The 17,438-nt window shown below is 45.9% G+C and overlaps 1 protein-coding gene across 1 annotated transcript in view; it reads right to left on the bottom strand.

Annotated features, from left to right (window-relative positions):
- Nucleotides 1-245: 245 nt before the first annotated feature.
- Nucleotides 246-17,438, bottom strand: part of LOC138487691 (nicotinamide N-methyltransferase-like) — a 49,463-nt gene continuing 32,270 nt past the window's right edge. The window contains exon 3 of the mRNA XM_069614216.1: nt 246-7,488. Within this exon, the coding sequence (XP_069470317.1) occupies nt 7,053-7,488 (436 nt within the window). The 3' untranslated portion in view covers nt 246-7,052. The remainder of the gene's footprint in view (nt 7,489-17,438) is intronic.

Genomic DNA, 17,438 nt, shown 5'->3' with positions numbered 1-17,438 from the left:
ATAGAAAATGAGTGCCACACCCTTTATATTAAAACATATTGTTTTTAGCATTTGATATATTTAATTCTATCAACACATAATGACCGAAATAACACGCCTCGACAAGCTTTAACATACTCGTCCATTCAAATTCAAAACTTGACCTACCAAAGACGAGTAAGGGGAAATCCCTCCTTTACCGCTGTTTACTTTATCATTTTTTTCAACACCATCACCTGTCTCAAAATGAATATAGTGTCAACCAGTTATTGTTTAATCTTGTATGTATTTGAACAATGGGACGGAATAAACCATTAAAACTTGACATTGCATTGACCATTTCATAGTGAAATCTATAATATTGAAGTGACATAGGAAACAGGAATGATTCATGTGGCGTGTCATGGCAATCTGAAAGAGACCTGTGAGTGCTTTTGAATTTTCATAGTTATTGCACATACATGATTTAAAAAAAATAGAGATCACTCCATACATGGCTTGTTTCATGACATGGCTTTGCAGTACTGTCCATCATCTGCTCCACTCACAGAGGACCTCATTTTGATTGAGGGATGAGATTGTCATTAAACAGGTGACTAGCTCTCTGCCAGTATTTTATGATCCGGACAATTTTGTATGGCTTCATTAGATGGAGGGGTGGGGGGGGGCGTGAATCATAACATCCAGTCCGTGTGTTTTCATAGTCTGTGCAGGAAAACGTCCAGCCTCTCCACCTGCTTCTGATTTTGCTGGTTACCAACACGGGTGAATACACTTGCACACCAAGGTCAATATAGTTCAGTAAAAAGTAAACAAAAAAATAAGCATTATGTTAAATTGTTCAAGGTGCGGGGGAGAAAGACACAGCCTTGGTATCTAGGCTGGATGCATACAGAGAACAAGAGAGGAATCCAAGGAGGATAGCTACGTCCACTGCACACTTTCTAAGAGGCCAAAAAATGGCCTAATGGAGATTAAGTATACAAATTTTAAAGCAATTATAATCACTTATAGACTCTTATGAAGGCGATTTCAATAAAGAATTCAATGATAAATTTGTGTTTCATAAAAAAAACAATTTTTGCTTTTTATTTGTATCTTGGTAGGCCCAACGCGTTTCGAGTTATGTACACTCTCCATCAGGGGCAGCATATTCAACAAATTAAAGTCTACAAAGAAGAATACATACAACAATACATTAGTATTTGTTTGAAGCAATTTTTGTAAATCCATTTAACATCAAAGTAAGAAATCATGATATCCAGTTAAAAGGCATTATGCCTTATTTGTGACAAAACATCCTGTCATCTGTCTTCATTAGTGACCCAGTAGTTACTCATCATGAGAAGAGCGAATACTGACGTGGAGCGGTATTCCATTGTATGAACGTTTGATTGAATGGTGTGAAGTTTCTACACATTTTATATTTATATGTGCCATATGTGGGCTAGTAGGTCCTATCCTTATGCTAAGTGCGCGGTATACTAAAAATTGTATTACATTCGGTGGGAAGAGTGAATATCCAAATCAAGGATGATGGAAAGAAGGGTTAATATGGAAAGTGCACGAATTAATGATAACGTGCCTGTTAGAGAAAAGTGAGGATGAATAGTGTTTATGGGAATGAAGAGTCATCATTTTACCAAAAAAAGCCCAAATTGAGCATAAAATGATGGATGTAGCGGTTGGAGACTGCCGAAGAAGCTCCAAACATCTGACAAGTACGAGATGCAGAAATCTTAAAAAGTAATCTTGTTCAAGCCAAGTATCTTCTAGTCTATAAAAGGAAATTGTAGATCCAAGAAATTAGTATGCTAAAAGGTATCAGAGAATAAGCCAAATGATGTTGGCTAAAAGAAGTACTTACTAAATAAGAACCGGCAAGGTGAGAGGCGTCCAGATGCGGTCGGGAACTGCACCTGAATGAGCTTGTAAATACACGGCCGTGCATTTATAATAATTGTAGCTATGACGACATTCGCGCATGCGTTAGCGGCGTCAGACGATGTTGTGACATCACTCGCGCATGCGCGAAAAGATGTAAACAATCCAACTACCGATGTAAGTGCCGATATTAGGTATTGAAAATAGAATGATGAAAAGAAGTGCTCTTTAGCTGCAAGCATGCGAGTTATGCCGTTTTAAAAGTAACTTGAGGACAAATGGGATAACGGCAAAGTATTTCACTAGGAGGAGAGGGGTTGCATTGAGGTGCAAGTGTTACCCTGGTAGTGTACCTGGATAAATAATGTGTGAGTAGCCATAAAAACAAAGGCTGATACAAATTGGTATTTGGGGTACCACGCTTTATGGATAGCGAAGTGGACAGGTGCCTTGGAGATGTGGATACAGGAAATGTATCTAGGAGTATCTAGTAGACTTTGGTATAGTGAAATGGGTATTCTAGACTCTCAACTAGTCCTTAATTCCAAACATTACATACAGACGTTTTCAGAAATGTACAAATGTTACTGACCCAACAGGTATTGTGAGTGTACATTCTAATGCCAACCAGTGGCAAACATGGACATAAAATGCAAGCATTATGAAACATCAGAGAGACCTCAGGTATGTCCAATGCTAAATCAAGAGATTGTGAAGCAAACAGCAGGCACAACCCAAAGGGATTCATTGTAATGCCGGCCGCCATGCACAAACATTGCACCCAGTTTTACCATTTGTTTGCTGGCCAAGGTACAAAAAGGGCAGGGCAACTGGGACCACCCAGATTCTGGTTCCTTCGATCAGTAAACCTGTAAATCCTAAAGACATCTGCAGAATCATACAAATGCAAATTCTGTGAGAATAATTATGCTTTTAAAATGAGACCCAGAACCTTAATTTAAATATATTCGCGTTCTGAAACACTTGTGTACGAGTGCGTTAGAAATAAAATATCAATATCAATATTAATGAATGATTGGATCACTCCACATTTGGTCACTTGGGAGCACAGTGGCTAGAAACAAGATAAAAATCTGAAAATGATATGAAAAACGGCAGAATGAGAAAGGAGCGAAAATACAGAAGGGATTGGATTAAGTAAGCAAACAAATACATCTTTAGGATGGGCTGTCATCCTGAAGTCCCCATGCAACCTCACTGAGAAACTCAGCATCTCCGAATATTTGCGATCCAGCAGAAGTAAGGAAATATGCAGACTTTAATTGTGACAGTGCAGGAAGGAAAGAAACAGAAGACAGGCCTTCCCTGTCTATGTTCCAAGACTTTGGAACCTCCTCCCCATCAACATCAGACTTGCCCCATAATTTCTACAGTTCAGGAAAGAGTGAAGACCTTCCTCTTCAAAGAATGGCTTCTTCTTACCACCTAGGTCCAGACACCCTGCACTCCCCACTCTACCTGAGATACAGTAATATTCTTCCCAATGCCCCCCCCCCACCGGTTGCTTGTAGATCTCTTGCTGCCAATGACCCACTCTCAACCTCTCTTGTTAGCGTCATGCTCCTTATTCTTTCTGTGCTTCCCTCAGTGTGTTCATCCCACCTATGATTGGAAAGTGATCTGTTGCTTCCTGAAGCTAGCTCTGTGCTCAAAATATTCTCTAGTAATCATTATAATAATAATAATAATAATAATAATAATAATAATAATAATAGGTGATGGAATGGGTGGTAGTCCTGTTCTTGTCCAAGTTGCAAACAGTTGCAGTGGAGGAAGGCTTGGCATAGGAACCATTGTCAACCCAATCAGTGCTTGCATGATTTGGCAATCATGAGCATTAAGGCATTAGAAAATACTTAGGGTTGGACAAATGTTCTACAAATAATTCAATTTCAAAGAGGAATTGTACTTTGGTCATGACACGACTTGTAAATGAGACAGAAATTCTTGAATTTATTCCAGGAGGAGACAGGGATTTTATGGAGTTAAGGCAGCAACAGTTGTGGCAATGACTGCAAAGTCTGGCAATGGACTTTGAAGTCATAGTGGAATATGGCTGCTGTGTTTAGCCTGCTCCAAAAATTGAATGAAGAGGATTGTTGAAGGTGAATGCAGAGGGTGTTTGCATACTCATGGTGAGTAATGTTTCGGCCAAGTTGAAGGTAGTGGTTTTAGGCTTTCGGAAAGATGATTATTCTGGTAATGCAATCAGAGCTTGTCATCAAAGAGTATTCCCAGGTTGTGATTTGACAGGCTCAATTCATGTGGCAAGGATTTCTGATGTCTTGCCATTCAGTACAGGTTTGCTTTGTTTTTTTACCCATCATCACATTACTTTGAAGCAACCCAGAAGGGAATTGAACAGTGAATAAAGCTTTCTGAATTGACTAAACTTTACTTGCCTGGTACGCACTATAAGCTGGGTATCATGTGCGGACATCCGGTACTCCTGTTTAAAGCTCCTGATGATGTCTGCTGGTCGGCACGTGCATTCATTAAAATGGAGATGGACAAGCAAGAAGCCCTCTTGCACTCTGTAATCTAATAATTAATTAAGTGGGAGGTATGGAGCTGGTTTAACCTGTTTCTAGTATTTATTGTGTTGGACAGGAAGACATCATTCAGGTGAGGGCTCAGCAGGGAGGATCTAACCAGTGTAAAAGATGTTAGTAGCTTTTGATCAATAATGATGTACACCTTTGAAAAATCAAGGATGAGTAGCACTAGTTTTCAGATTAGTATCCTGTTTGCTGTAATGATATTTGAGTATTCCATGGAGTGGAGAGTGGATCTTGTCCACACAGAAAACCCATGCTTACGTGAAGAGAAAGAGTGAGTCTTTCTAGGACAGGGGTCTGCAACCTTTGGCTCTGCAGATGTTTCTTAGAGCACCTCCCATGAGCTTTATGCAGCAAAGTCAATGGTTAAGGAACATGAGAGCTGTAATCTGGAGAGCCTTATGTTGCAGACCCCTGTTCTATGGCAAGGACAGAGAAGGCCTCATCAAATTTGCTTTTGGGCAGGGCTGCATCTCTTTTCTATCTGCCTCTTAAACATCAGAGTGGTGAATGTGAAAGCAGACACACAGGCAATATCTTTCCTATCTCCATGGAATTCCCTATCAGGACGGAAATGATGTCGATGATATGCAAATATTTCATTTCCACACAGGTAGATCTGCTCACCTCATGGGACAACCACTCTCTCACAAAATGTAATTTCATTACTGCTGACCCTGTCTCCCTTGGAGTTCGATTTCATATTCTTGGTATGGTTGAAGGTCCTCTTGTTTGTCTTTCATACCACTCCACTTATTCCCAGAACCTGGCACAAGATTAGGAGAGAGGTGACTTTTTTGGTTTTTACATGGCAGAAGAAGTACGGTTCCCCTTGGAAAGGTCAATGTTAGCAGAGCCGGAGCTGTTCCTCCCTAACTCCAAGTTTACTTTCCACTTTTTCCAGACAGTTCCATCCTGCATGTTAGGTTGATGGTTCAACAACTAAAACAACTGTGACTTCAGGCACAGTGCTTGATCAGAAAGTTATCCACCTCCTTCCAACATTCACACTGCCCGTCCACACTCAAATTACATGCCCACCACTGGAATACATTTCTACATATTTTTCCTTGATGATATTGCCTCTTTTTTTCTGTGACCCTCTGTGGATCCTTGAATTCCTCAAGGAAGATTTCCTTTCAGGTCTGTGTCCACCCTCGGGGTCCTGATGGCGGCCATTAATGCATTCACAGAAACATGGGAACTCAGAAGGTATTCAATGAATTTCACCATTGCAAATACAGGATGAAGTCCCACTTAGTCCTAAGGGCCCTTAGGCAAACTACGCTTCTACTGCTCTGTGGATCCTTGAAGACATCTGTCAACCAAGTTCATTTTCTTAGTCTATCCATTGGCTATAAGAAATGGAATCCAGGAATTCTGCTTTGCACTGAACCTTACATTCGCTTCTTTCTAAAGGGTTTACATCTTTTGACATTCCCTTTGTGTTGTCCCTAAGGTGATACCTGACTTTTACCTTCATGAGGAGAGTGAGGTTCTTTCTCATACTCAGAACTGTCCCTCGGGTTTGCAGGTCCCTTTTCGTCTCTGACTGTTGGAAGATCAGTGATATTTTAACTCTTCAACATTTCTCCATTTAGGGTTTCAGTCACCATGTTTGTGGCTTTTGGTCTGGCCCACCAGTGACAGAAAGAATCCAATCCTGCTCTTATCAGCTGGGTTTGTCCAGCTATTTTCATGGCATATGGTTCTACCGATATGCTGTGTTCCTTCATTGACTCCAAGGGAATATCCACCTCTTGGGCCAAGGGGGGTGGGCTTCCTTTTCATGATATTCATAGTACCCCTAGGTGGGCTTCTCATAAAGCATTAATTTCTCATTACACACTGAATGTGGGCAGCAGCCCTTTGCTTCTTTCACGTTAGCTATGCTTAACTTTGATTACAATTGGAGAGTTCTGTAAAATGTAAATGTAAAAGGTAAGTACGTGAAAGCCATTGCAGTAAATATTGAATTAGTCACCTCTTTATTTCAAAAACTCAATTTTTCGAGATGGTAAAGTTTGAATCTGTCAGATTAACATTTTTTTTTTTCAAAATAGGATGGGGTAAAACGTTATTTTGGAAATAGTGAATTATTTGTGAAACACTTGTGATACACGTGTGCCTCTTGCACCACAGGCAAGTGTGTGACCCTTTGAATCAGAGGTGGCTTCCCCACCATCATAGCAGTAATTATCCATTACTCTAGACTCCACTGTCCTCCCATGGCTGCGGGCATTAACCCAGCGTTAGAGCCCTGCGTATCAATTGCAAATGGCCCTGTGGCATTGAAGTTGGCTGCATGTCTCTTTATTTGCACCAGTACATTAGATTAAGTTCAATATGAGAATCTAAGACATTTCCAGAAACAATCATTTATTATTTTATGTACTGATATGATGAAATGGTCTGATGGATATTAATAAGCACTAAATCGACGTCAAACTAAAAAGAGGCGAGCTGAAGGCAAAACAGAATGGATATAAATGATCAGAGCATTTTAAAACGTAATCATAATCTTCAAGTATATTATGCAGCTGCTTATTATTGAGTGGACTGAGCCCATACATTGCAGGTGTGGGTTTGGTTTGCTGCCATTTCCTCCCATTACACATCCCTTTCTTTAGAGACAAGAAGGAACATGATAGCTGTAAAATCAAAGATAGAAAACTTATTATCGTTTACTCTTTTGTTCATCTCAGTTTCCAAAATAACGAAGCCTGATTTGCTCACGCCCTTCTTCACAGACTCCTCGTCGATGCAGAGCATTGGAAGCTTGAAGTTCCCCTGCATGTAAAAGGTGGCGCCTATAAACACATGCATCAGCATGTGTCCCCCGACTTTCACCAGCAATGACATATTTTTCACACTGGTGGCGAAGGCCTCCTTGGTCGGACACAGGTGATTTAGGAAAAAGGGGCTGAAGAGGCAATCGGCCTGTGGGAGAGATGGGGGAGGGTGCATGGCCTTTTCTGTAAATTCAGCTTTCACAGCTCGTTTGATGATTTTTCTGGATTTCTCCTCCCTCTCAAACCACTTTTCCCTAAAATAAAATATAAAACTTATTACTTTGCAGCTATATGCATTGTTCAAGTGTCATGATCATCTTGTGCCTAAGGACTGATGGAAGGAGCGATTTAGTGTGTGTATCATTGTATGTTCCTGCTTTCACACGCATGCTTTGGAAATGTAATATATCATTTTTTTTTCTTTCAAATCCATGTTTTGTTGAATGTCTTTCATAATGTCTTCAACCATCTGGCACACAGAGATATTGCAAAAGAGTAGCGCTAAATATCTTTATCCATCTCTGGGCACTCGTTTGTGTTTTGGGCCAAAGACTAGGCCCCCAGGCCCCCGAAGCGTCCCTCTCCCGCCCCGCACCCTCTTCCTGGTCTCTGTCCCCTCCCGCTGTCCCGACCCGTCCATCCCCGCTCTGATTGGGCCTCAAGCCCTGGTGGAAAGGGTCTAGCGACCCACCTCACACCGGCCCCTGCATCCACTGCAAGGAAGCCGGCGTGAGGTGAGGCAGCCCATCTCTGGGCACACATTTGTGTTTTGGGCCAAAGACTAGGCCCCCATGCCCCCGAGGCGTCCCTCTCCCAGCCCACACCCTCTTCCTGGTCTCTGTCCCCTCCCACCTCCTGACATGCCCATCCCTGGTCTGATTGGGCCTCGAGCCCTGGTGGAAAGGGACTAGCGACCCACCTCACACCGGCCCCTGCATCCACTGCAAGGAAGCCGGCGGAGGTGAGGCAGCCCATCTCTGGGCACTCGTTTGTGTTTTGGGCCAATGACTAGGGACCCAGGCCCCCGGAGCATCCCTCTCCTGCCCCACACCCTCTTCCTGGTCTCTGTCCCCTCTCGCCAGTGGCCAGCCGTCAACCAACAACTACAAGGACCAGTAAGGTAGGGTGGCTTGGGTTGGGGAGAGGTACATCTCTACCCTATAAACCTGACCACTTGGCAAAACCAATATTTAACAATGTGATCACCCCACGTTACCCCAAATTGCATTGTGTGATCCCCAAACTGCATTGATAGGCCTCACTCCCAATATACAGGTGTCTCAAACTTAGCAGAGCCTCTGTGCCCAAATTGCATTGTGTGATCCCATAACTGCATTGATAGGCCTCTCTCTCACTGTACAGGTATCTCAAATTTGATAGGCCTCTCTCCCACTATGCAAGTGTATCAACTTAGCAGGTCCGCTGGTCTGGAACTGCATTTTTAGTAAAAAATCTGGGACAACACCCTAACCCTAGAACCACAAATAAATGCAACAGTGAAGAAATTCTTTTCCTCCTCCATACGGTAAGAAGAATTCTACCTTTCCTCTCCTCCACGCACAAAACACTCACTATCGTCGCCATAATCATGTCAAAAATCGACTATGCAAACAGCCTCTACCTCGGAATACCAGAATACCTCCTGAAGAAACTGCAACGGATCCAAAATGCAGCAGCAAGACTACTTCTCAAACTATCCAGAAGGGACCACATCCCTCCAGCCCTAAAAAACACTACACTGGCTCCCAGTAAAACATTGCATCACCTTCAAAACAATGTGCATAACGCACAGGGCAAGCCGCAGACAAGGAGCAGAATTCCTACAAAAGAAAATAACAGTCTAAAAACCAACGAGACCCCTCTGATCAAGCAACGAAATACGCCTGGAAACTCAAACCATACCTTAAGAAAAAACTTGGAGGCACCTCCTTCTACCACTTAGCTGCAAAAACCTGGAACAACATCCTAAAAGAAAAAAGTAACACCGAAGATCACCTAAAATTCAGGAAATCACTAAAAACCTGGCTCTTCAACACCACAGACTAAAAACTGAAAACTGAAACAGGAAAAAGGATGACTAAACTGGAAAGGACACGGACAACCCCGAACCGACAGGGAAGCTCCCACGGCACCTGGACGGGTGACACCGGATAGACTGGAACACAGGCGACACGCACGGAGACTGAGTCAACTACCCCAGTCAGCCCCACCAACACTTTGGCCCGCCCCTTAGTTACCGCCAGGTACCACAGTGTTGTCAAGATGTTGGCAATCACCACACTACCTGAGATGTTGACATTGGCAGGTGCACTGGCCACAGGAGTATGAAGGGAGGACAGGGGGGTATGAGAGAGCATGATAGAGGTGGGGGCTAGAGGAGTAAGGAATCTTGTATGCCAGACGGACCCAGATCAGGAAAGAGGCGCATCAGGGGAGGCTACGCAAGCCGAGCGCCTCAATTCAGGACAGAGATGCAAACTAACCAACCCCACTAACAATTTCCCTTCTGCATACACCTCTCAAACTCCAAACCAAACATAACCAAAACCTACAGCACAACAAACCTCACAAACTTCACTACATTGCAACAACAAAACAAAAACACAGATAGACTCGCACAACAGTACACAACGACTACCGGCCGCAAACACCCCAGGCCCAGCCAATGGACCACCGGGCTGAGGCCGCCAACAGCACATCACTGCTCTCTTGCACTTTTTCTGTTTCCTCCCACTAACTCAACCTCCCCTCCTCTTTCAGAGAGTCAGGGGACCACTCCGGTGGTGATAGTGCACGGTACAAATGTCCTTTAACATTAACATTAACATTTAAATTTGTTTTTATTAATTTGCAACTTAAGCCATGACACATAACTGTTCATTATTTTACATCTGCAAACATGCTCAGGTTCCCTCCCCTCTTGTCCCTCCCCCGTGCTTTAAGTGGGGTAAGAAGTTGAGGGGGGCCCTCATTTGGGGATGTGGCTTTCATTGTGGGCATGGCCTAAAAGTGCACAACTCATAGTAAGGTGCACAAACAAATATGTAAATGTTTGCGAGCATTTATATGTTTGTATGCGTACTACTATGGTTTGTGTACTTTTCAAGCCATCTTTTATAAACGTAGCAATGTTACATATTTCTATGTTTATAAAAGGTGGCTTTAAAAGTGCACAAACCACAGTAATTTACGCACACGTGTGTGCTTACCTTAAGATGGTTTGTGTACTTTTCAAGCCACCTTTTATAAGCATAGACATTAATAACATATTACTATGTTTATAAAAGACGGCTTGAAACGTGCACAATTCAAGGCATCTTTTTTAAAGCGTTGATGACGGACAAAACCCAAGATGGCTTTGTCCGTCGACAAAGCTTTATAAAAGATGCCTTGAATTGTGTACGTTTCAAGCCGTTTTTATGAACATGGAACTATTTCTACATCTATAAAAGATGGCTTGAAACGTACACAGTTCAAGGCATCTTTTATAAAGCTTTGCCAACGGTGAAAGGCGCCTCGGGCTCAGTGATCTCTGCTCAGAGCAGATAGATCACAGAGCCCGAGACGTCTTTCACCCTCTGCCAACCTGTGGGCTCCGTGATCTAATCTGCATATTAGATCATGGAGCCCGCGGGTTCAGGAGGGTCAGTGACCTGGGGAGGGCAAACAAAGGGACAGTAACTTCCTCTGATGACCCTGATGAGGGGTCATCAGAGGAACTTACACTAACTGACAGAAGTGCCACCACCAATGTTGTTTGGGCCTCGGGGGCCCCGGCAGGGCCCCGGCTCAGCTCCACTTTATAGAGACTGCCGGGGCCCAGCCCCGGCAGGCCCCGGCCCACTTAAAGCACTGTCCCTCCCCCTTCCCCAGCTGTCACAGTAAGTAGTGTCACTCTGCAGGTTCAACCTTCATTAAACAACCATACTTCAAGGTCATTTTGCATCCTGCTATAGGCCCCAAACCAGTGGGTCCCCCCTTGTATGTTCTTACTAATCTTCAAACAGTTTGTGAAGCATAGTTCTCCAACTGTCAATGGGCCTCATTACAAGTATGCCGGTCCGGAAATAGCGTTGCTGTTATTAACGTACCGGCAAACGTTACCGGACAGGTGTAGTCCGACTCTAAACTGCATTGACAGGCCTCTCTCCCACTGTACAGGTGTCTCAAATTTGATAGGCCTCTCTCCCACTATACAGGTGTATCAACTTAGCAGGTCCGCTGGTCCGGAACTGCATTTTGTGATTCCCAAATTGCATTGATAGGCCTCTCTCTAACGTACCAGCAAACTTTACCGGACAGGTGTAGTCCAAGTCGCGATACCGGTGTGACCGGCATAGGCAGGGACCTGCCGTGCCCGGCCACACCGTTGGCGGTATCAGCATTGACAAGCAGCAGCCGTGCTAGTAATACCGGCATGGCGCAAGTAAGTCCACATTAAGAGGTGTACGGACATGCAACCACAGGCATGCACATGCTGGTAATAACGGGTACAATGATGCCGGAAACACCTGCATCGTGGACCATGAATTAATAGGAATCTGGACGGTGTAGAAACGTGCCACAAGTGCTCACAATCAGCACAGGTGGAGGTAATGGACTGTGGCACAGCACAAAAGGACCACACCCCTTCCAAATCCACAATGCTGCCATTAGCACTAGCAGTACTGTAGCTGGAGGACATGCTTGCATAGCTACTCATTGAGGAGGCAGAGGATGCAACGGAGGCGCATGAGGAGAAGGAGGGCCATGATGGCCCAGCAGATACACAATGTGCAGGCAGTTGTACACTGCAGGCAACCAGCAATCCATTGCCTAAGGGCCACCCCATTCAATCTCACCCCTGCTTTGATCCGCACCCTGTACCGGCTGGACAGGGACACCATCACCACGATTTTGGACCTCATACATGAAGACCTGGTGAGCCTAATAAATATCCAAACAGCCACAGGCTACATTTCCTTGCCACAGGCACTTATCAGCACACAGTGGGTCAGCTGCATGGAATCTCCCAACCCTGTTTCTCCTGTGTGTTCACCTAGGTGCTAGATGCACTCATGTCCCACGTACATGACCACATTCGTTTACCACAGACTACGAAGGAGGTGGATGCAACTAAAATAGCATTCCATGCACTTGCAGGCATGCCTAATGTAATCGGTGCGGCCGACTGCACACACGTGGATCTGGTTGTCCGGCATGCTATGGAGGTAGTGTACCGCAACAGAAGCTGTACCGTTCTCTCAATGTACAGATGGTGTGTGATATGCCCATAGAATAATCACACATTGCTGCACATGAGACCATGGGGCCTCATTACGACCCTGGTCCCTCATTACGACCATGGTCCATGCCGGTAACTTACCGACTCCGCCATGGCGGAATGGGGAATTACCGCCCCATTCCGAGGTTGGCGGGGCGGTAATTCTCCATGCCGCCATGGCCCTTCCCCATTCCCATTTTTGCCCCATAGGGCTCAATGGGAATGGGGAAGGCGCTAAGTACGGTGCCGCAAATTGCGGCACCGTACTTAGCACCAAGGTCCCTTTGGAGGGTTTGTTTTTAATGCCTGCAAAAAGCAGGTGTTAAAGTCTCCAACCCGCAAAGGGACCTCGTAATCAGGCGCTAAGGGATTACCGGTACGGGTACCGGTAATCCCTTAGCGCCAGGGTCGTAATGAGGCCCCATGTCTCCACACATGACTCCATGGCGCTGCACAACTCGATGCTGCCCCACTACATTGAACGACACGCTGGACATCGTACCTGGCTGCTGGGTGACTCTAACCACAAGGCCATGAGGAATGTTGAATAAGGGAGGGGGCAGAGAACAGCATAGGCAACCTGGCTACTGGATGAGTCTAACCACAGGGCCATGAGGAGAGTTAAATAGGGGTGGGGTGGTGAACAGCAAAGGCAACCTGGCTGTTGGGTGAGTCTAACCACAGGGCCATGAGGAGAGTTGAAATGAGGGTGGGGCAGTGAACAGCATAGGGAACCTGCCTGCTGGGTGAGTCTAACCACAGGGACATGGGGAGTTTTGAATTGGGGGGCAGTGAACAGCATAGGCAACCTGGCTGCTGGGTGAGTCTAACCACAGGGCCATGAGGAGTGTTGAATTGGGGTGGGGGGCAGTGAACTGCATAGGCAACCTGCCTCCTGTGTGAGCCTAACTACAAGGCCATGAGAAATGTTCAAACATAGCACAGCATGGCATGCATAAAGAGCAGATGTGCACACTGCATGCATGAATCCATCATCACTCCTTCTGCAATATGCAATAACCATTACCAAGTATTGATTGAAGTGCACAGAGACTGAATAGGCTAGATGAGGAATAACACCAAGCAACCTCATCATTTGCAACCTGCACAACATCAAACCTCACACATAGAATGGAACATGACCAAACACAGTGTAATGAGTGCCTTCAAACTTGGTATTTTGTTAATGTAACTGAATGTGCAACACAGTCATAGCATGCCGAAGCACAAGTCCTTCCCAGCCGTGTCTCCTTGCATTGAACAGACACAGTGCTCCCATTAGCACATGTATTAGGATCATTACAAAATTGAAACCACATGTACCACAATGCTTCACTAAGTAGTGTCAATGAATTACATTCAAAAACACAGTACAGTAATTCAGTAATTCACTAGTAATGATGTTCAGCCAGAGAGAAAACTATCTGCCACACTGAAATAATAGTGACTGCACTCACATTCCACAGGTACACCGCTGGTCAGTATGCCTGTCATGTCCTTCAGGGACACCTTCAAGTAGAATGTGTGAATTCCAAAATCCAAGAATTCCACTAACCTTGACTACCACTAATACATGATTGAGAGGTACGGGCCTCAACGAATGTAGCTACATTCAACCATGCTAACACCCACCGAGCTGTAATCTTGTTACTTAACCATTTACCCGTGATACATACTACCAATGGATATCTGACCTAGTCATATATGTCGATGGATATGTACATGAAGACCTGTAGATGTAGAATGCATACCAAGAAGACCACTGTATAACAAATTCAAATTAGGCAAATGTGTAAGTTGCCACTGTATAGGCACAGTCCACTTTCATCCCTAACACATAAATGAGATATAAGTGCATTGTTGTCAGCTGTACTTGATTTGTGAGAGTGCAGGTTCACAGTGAATGCCCCATGTGACAGAACTGCACCTAACCCCCCCACCCCCACGCATCTGCCTTAAGTTCACTTACCGGGTTCATAGCCAATAACACATGCCATGTACAGTAATACATCCCTCTGCTCAGTTGACTTTTCAAATGAACACTGTACAGCCTGTGCCGACATGGAATGACCAAATAAATCACAAGTACCCTTTCTCTTGCTCCCTTGCAGGTGATGCCGGGTATCCCCTGATGCCATGGCTCATGACCCCCATCAGACAACCACACGACAGGCACAAAGATGCCTACAACTGTGCACATGTACGCACTTGCTGCACCATCGAGCAGACGTTTGGTCTGTTGATGGCTAGGTTCTGCTGCCTCAGCAGACTGGGGGGAGCACTCATTTACGGGCCACAGAAGATGGGAAAATCATGCTGGTATGTACCATGCTGTACAACATGTGCATCCGGCGCAATGTCCCCCTGCCCCCTGACATGGACATGATGCCACCAGAGGACAAGGATGAAGATGAGGAAGATGTAGGAAATACTCAACGCCACAATGGCAATGATGCACCTGCCACACGGCAAGAGTTAATTCAACATTACTTTTGATGGACTGTTAGAGACACGGCACTGGGCATGGGTCACACTGAGCACTGGACATGGATTTCACTGAGCACTGGACACTGAACATGATTAAATACACTCACAATAACTAAGCAATGTCCAGTCATGTTTGTTTGAAACACCAAGTGTATTGCAACAGGATTGACTATGTACAGTTGTGTATGACATTGCCTACCACTACTACCCTGTTGTACTGACCCCACAACCCCTCCCCAACTGCCCCACGCCCCCTCCCAAACTGCCCTCACACCACCTCCCCACTACTCCCTCCCCACATGCACAAGGACCTTGGCCTATTTACGCCCCCATTTAGGTTGATGGGGGTGCCCCTCTGGCATGCGATTTAGCCGCTGTGAACGACACACAGGGCTACTTCGGATGGAACTTGTTGGTGTTGTGCTTGAGAATGGGGCAAGAGGGGTGATGATGTGGCGTTGTTCTGCTATTGCGTTCACCAACAGATTGATGGACTCTGCCATTGAAGACATGGTATTATTGCCCTCCCTCACACGCCTCGCCAGGTGGTATACCCACTCCGTGGCTTGGCCCAGCATTCTTGCAGTCTTCTGTGATGTGTCCTGCAGGTCTGGTGCGTGAATTATGCCTTAGTGAGGTACTGGGTCACAAATGCGTTCATTGCCTACTGCCTTTCCTCCATCCTGGTGAGGCTCCCCTCAATGTCCCATATATGACGGAGTCCAGGTAGTGGCATGGGTGGTGGGCTCCTAGCGTCTGTGGGACTGAACACTGCATCATCCACGTGGATACCATCACTGAGTGCATCCAGCACACTGGCCTCCACAATGCTGTGGATTCCAGACACTTGTATTGCTGTTGCAGGTTCATCCTGCTGGCTGGATGCTAGGCTATTCCTGGTGGCTGGGGTCGGGGGAAACAGGCTCATCCTGCTTGCTGGGGTCAGGGGTAACAGGTTCATCCTGCTGGCTGGGGTTGGGGGAAACAGGTTCACCCTGCTGGCTGGGGTCAGGGGTAACATGTTCATCCTGCTTGCATGGCTGCTTGGCAGCAGGTGTTGGTGTCTGCCTAGGCTGCTAGGCAGCAGGTGTTGGTGGCTGCTTGGCAGCAGGTGTTGGTGGCTGGCAAGGGGCCTCGCTCTGGTCTTGTGGTGGATGCGCTTGGCTCCTGGCTCGAGGTGGTGGATTTCCTGCCACGGGGCCGTGCTCCAGTGCCCCTGGATGTGGTTGTATGTTCCCCTTCACTGTCAGATGAGGTGCCTGTGGGGGACAGTGAGGCAGGGCATCAGTAATGGGTGTGGATCCATCAGACAGACATCAATGCTAGTACAGTCAGAGTCATGTGCATTGTCATGGACATGGTGGTGGGCATGGCATGGAATGGGTGGGGATGCAGTGTGGGTGCATATTTTTAGTGCAGCCAATGGTGATTACTGGTTTGGGTGTTATTGGCATGCCACACGAGCTGTGTGACATGTTGACTTTGATTGTGAAATGGATGTGTTTCACTTGTGGCTGTTGCTGTGTTGAAGGTGATTCAGTGGGAAAGTGTGCGACAGGTGTCATTGATGTGTGCATCTTGTCATGAAGTGGCTTTGGTCATGTGGTGGCACGGCAGTGATGACAGCAGTTGGACATTGCCTGGGTGATGTGTGTCTGTGTGCTTGCAGATGCTATTTGTGTGGCCAATACAGGGGACATGTGGGGTGTGGCAGTGGATTTTGGTTTTGGTGGTGCTGACAGGTACATTTTACATGTGCGAAACGAGGTTGTGGTGGGTGGAAAGGCAGCAGGGATCATGTGCCACATACTTGACATATGGACCTGCTCATTAGCATTGGGGCCACAAGATGTGTCATGTGACTTTGGGGTTACGGACACTCACCGGCATCTTCGGATGTCGCAGATCCCGCCTCAGCATCTTCAACTCCCTCTATGGCCTCCATGTGCAGGACGGTGCTGCACGTCTCCTCCCACGCCTGCAGTTTAATGGGGGATGGTGCGTCCCCTCCTGTGGCCAGGCCCTGGCCTTGCTCTGTGGCAAGGAGGTTGCAGACATGGAGACGTAGGTCATCCCACCTCTTCTTATAGTCTTGCACAGTCCGGGTGATGTCCCCACTGCCGAGACTTTACGGGCCTCATCGTCCCATATGGCCTTCTTCTGTATTTGGGCTTGGCACCGCAGATCTGTTCAGAATACTTCATCTGCATGCTCCACAAGGGTGTCAGCCAGCATGTTCAGTTCTGGTTCACTGAACCTGGACTTGCAGTGACGGATGACAGGTTGCCTTGCAGACATGATCCTCTGTGTCTGTAGGTGCTCAGATTTTGAGTAACACTCCTCTGGACTGAGGTTTGCAATGGATTGTGTTTTGTAATGGCCACCGGTGACAGCCCCTTAACAACCCTCCGCATTTTGTGTGCAGGTTCATCTCTAGGGTCATGGTAGACTTCC

The sequence above is a fragment of the Ambystoma mexicanum genome, chromosome 9 (assembly GCF_040938575.1).
Source record: "Ambystoma mexicanum isolate Mex_15411 chromosome 9, UKY_AmexF1_1, whole genome shotgun sequence".
NCBI lineage: Eukaryota > Metazoa > Chordata > Amphibia > Caudata > Ambystomatidae > Ambystoma > Ambystoma mexicanum.
This window is presented reverse-complemented; position numbering and strand designations above follow the sequence as displayed.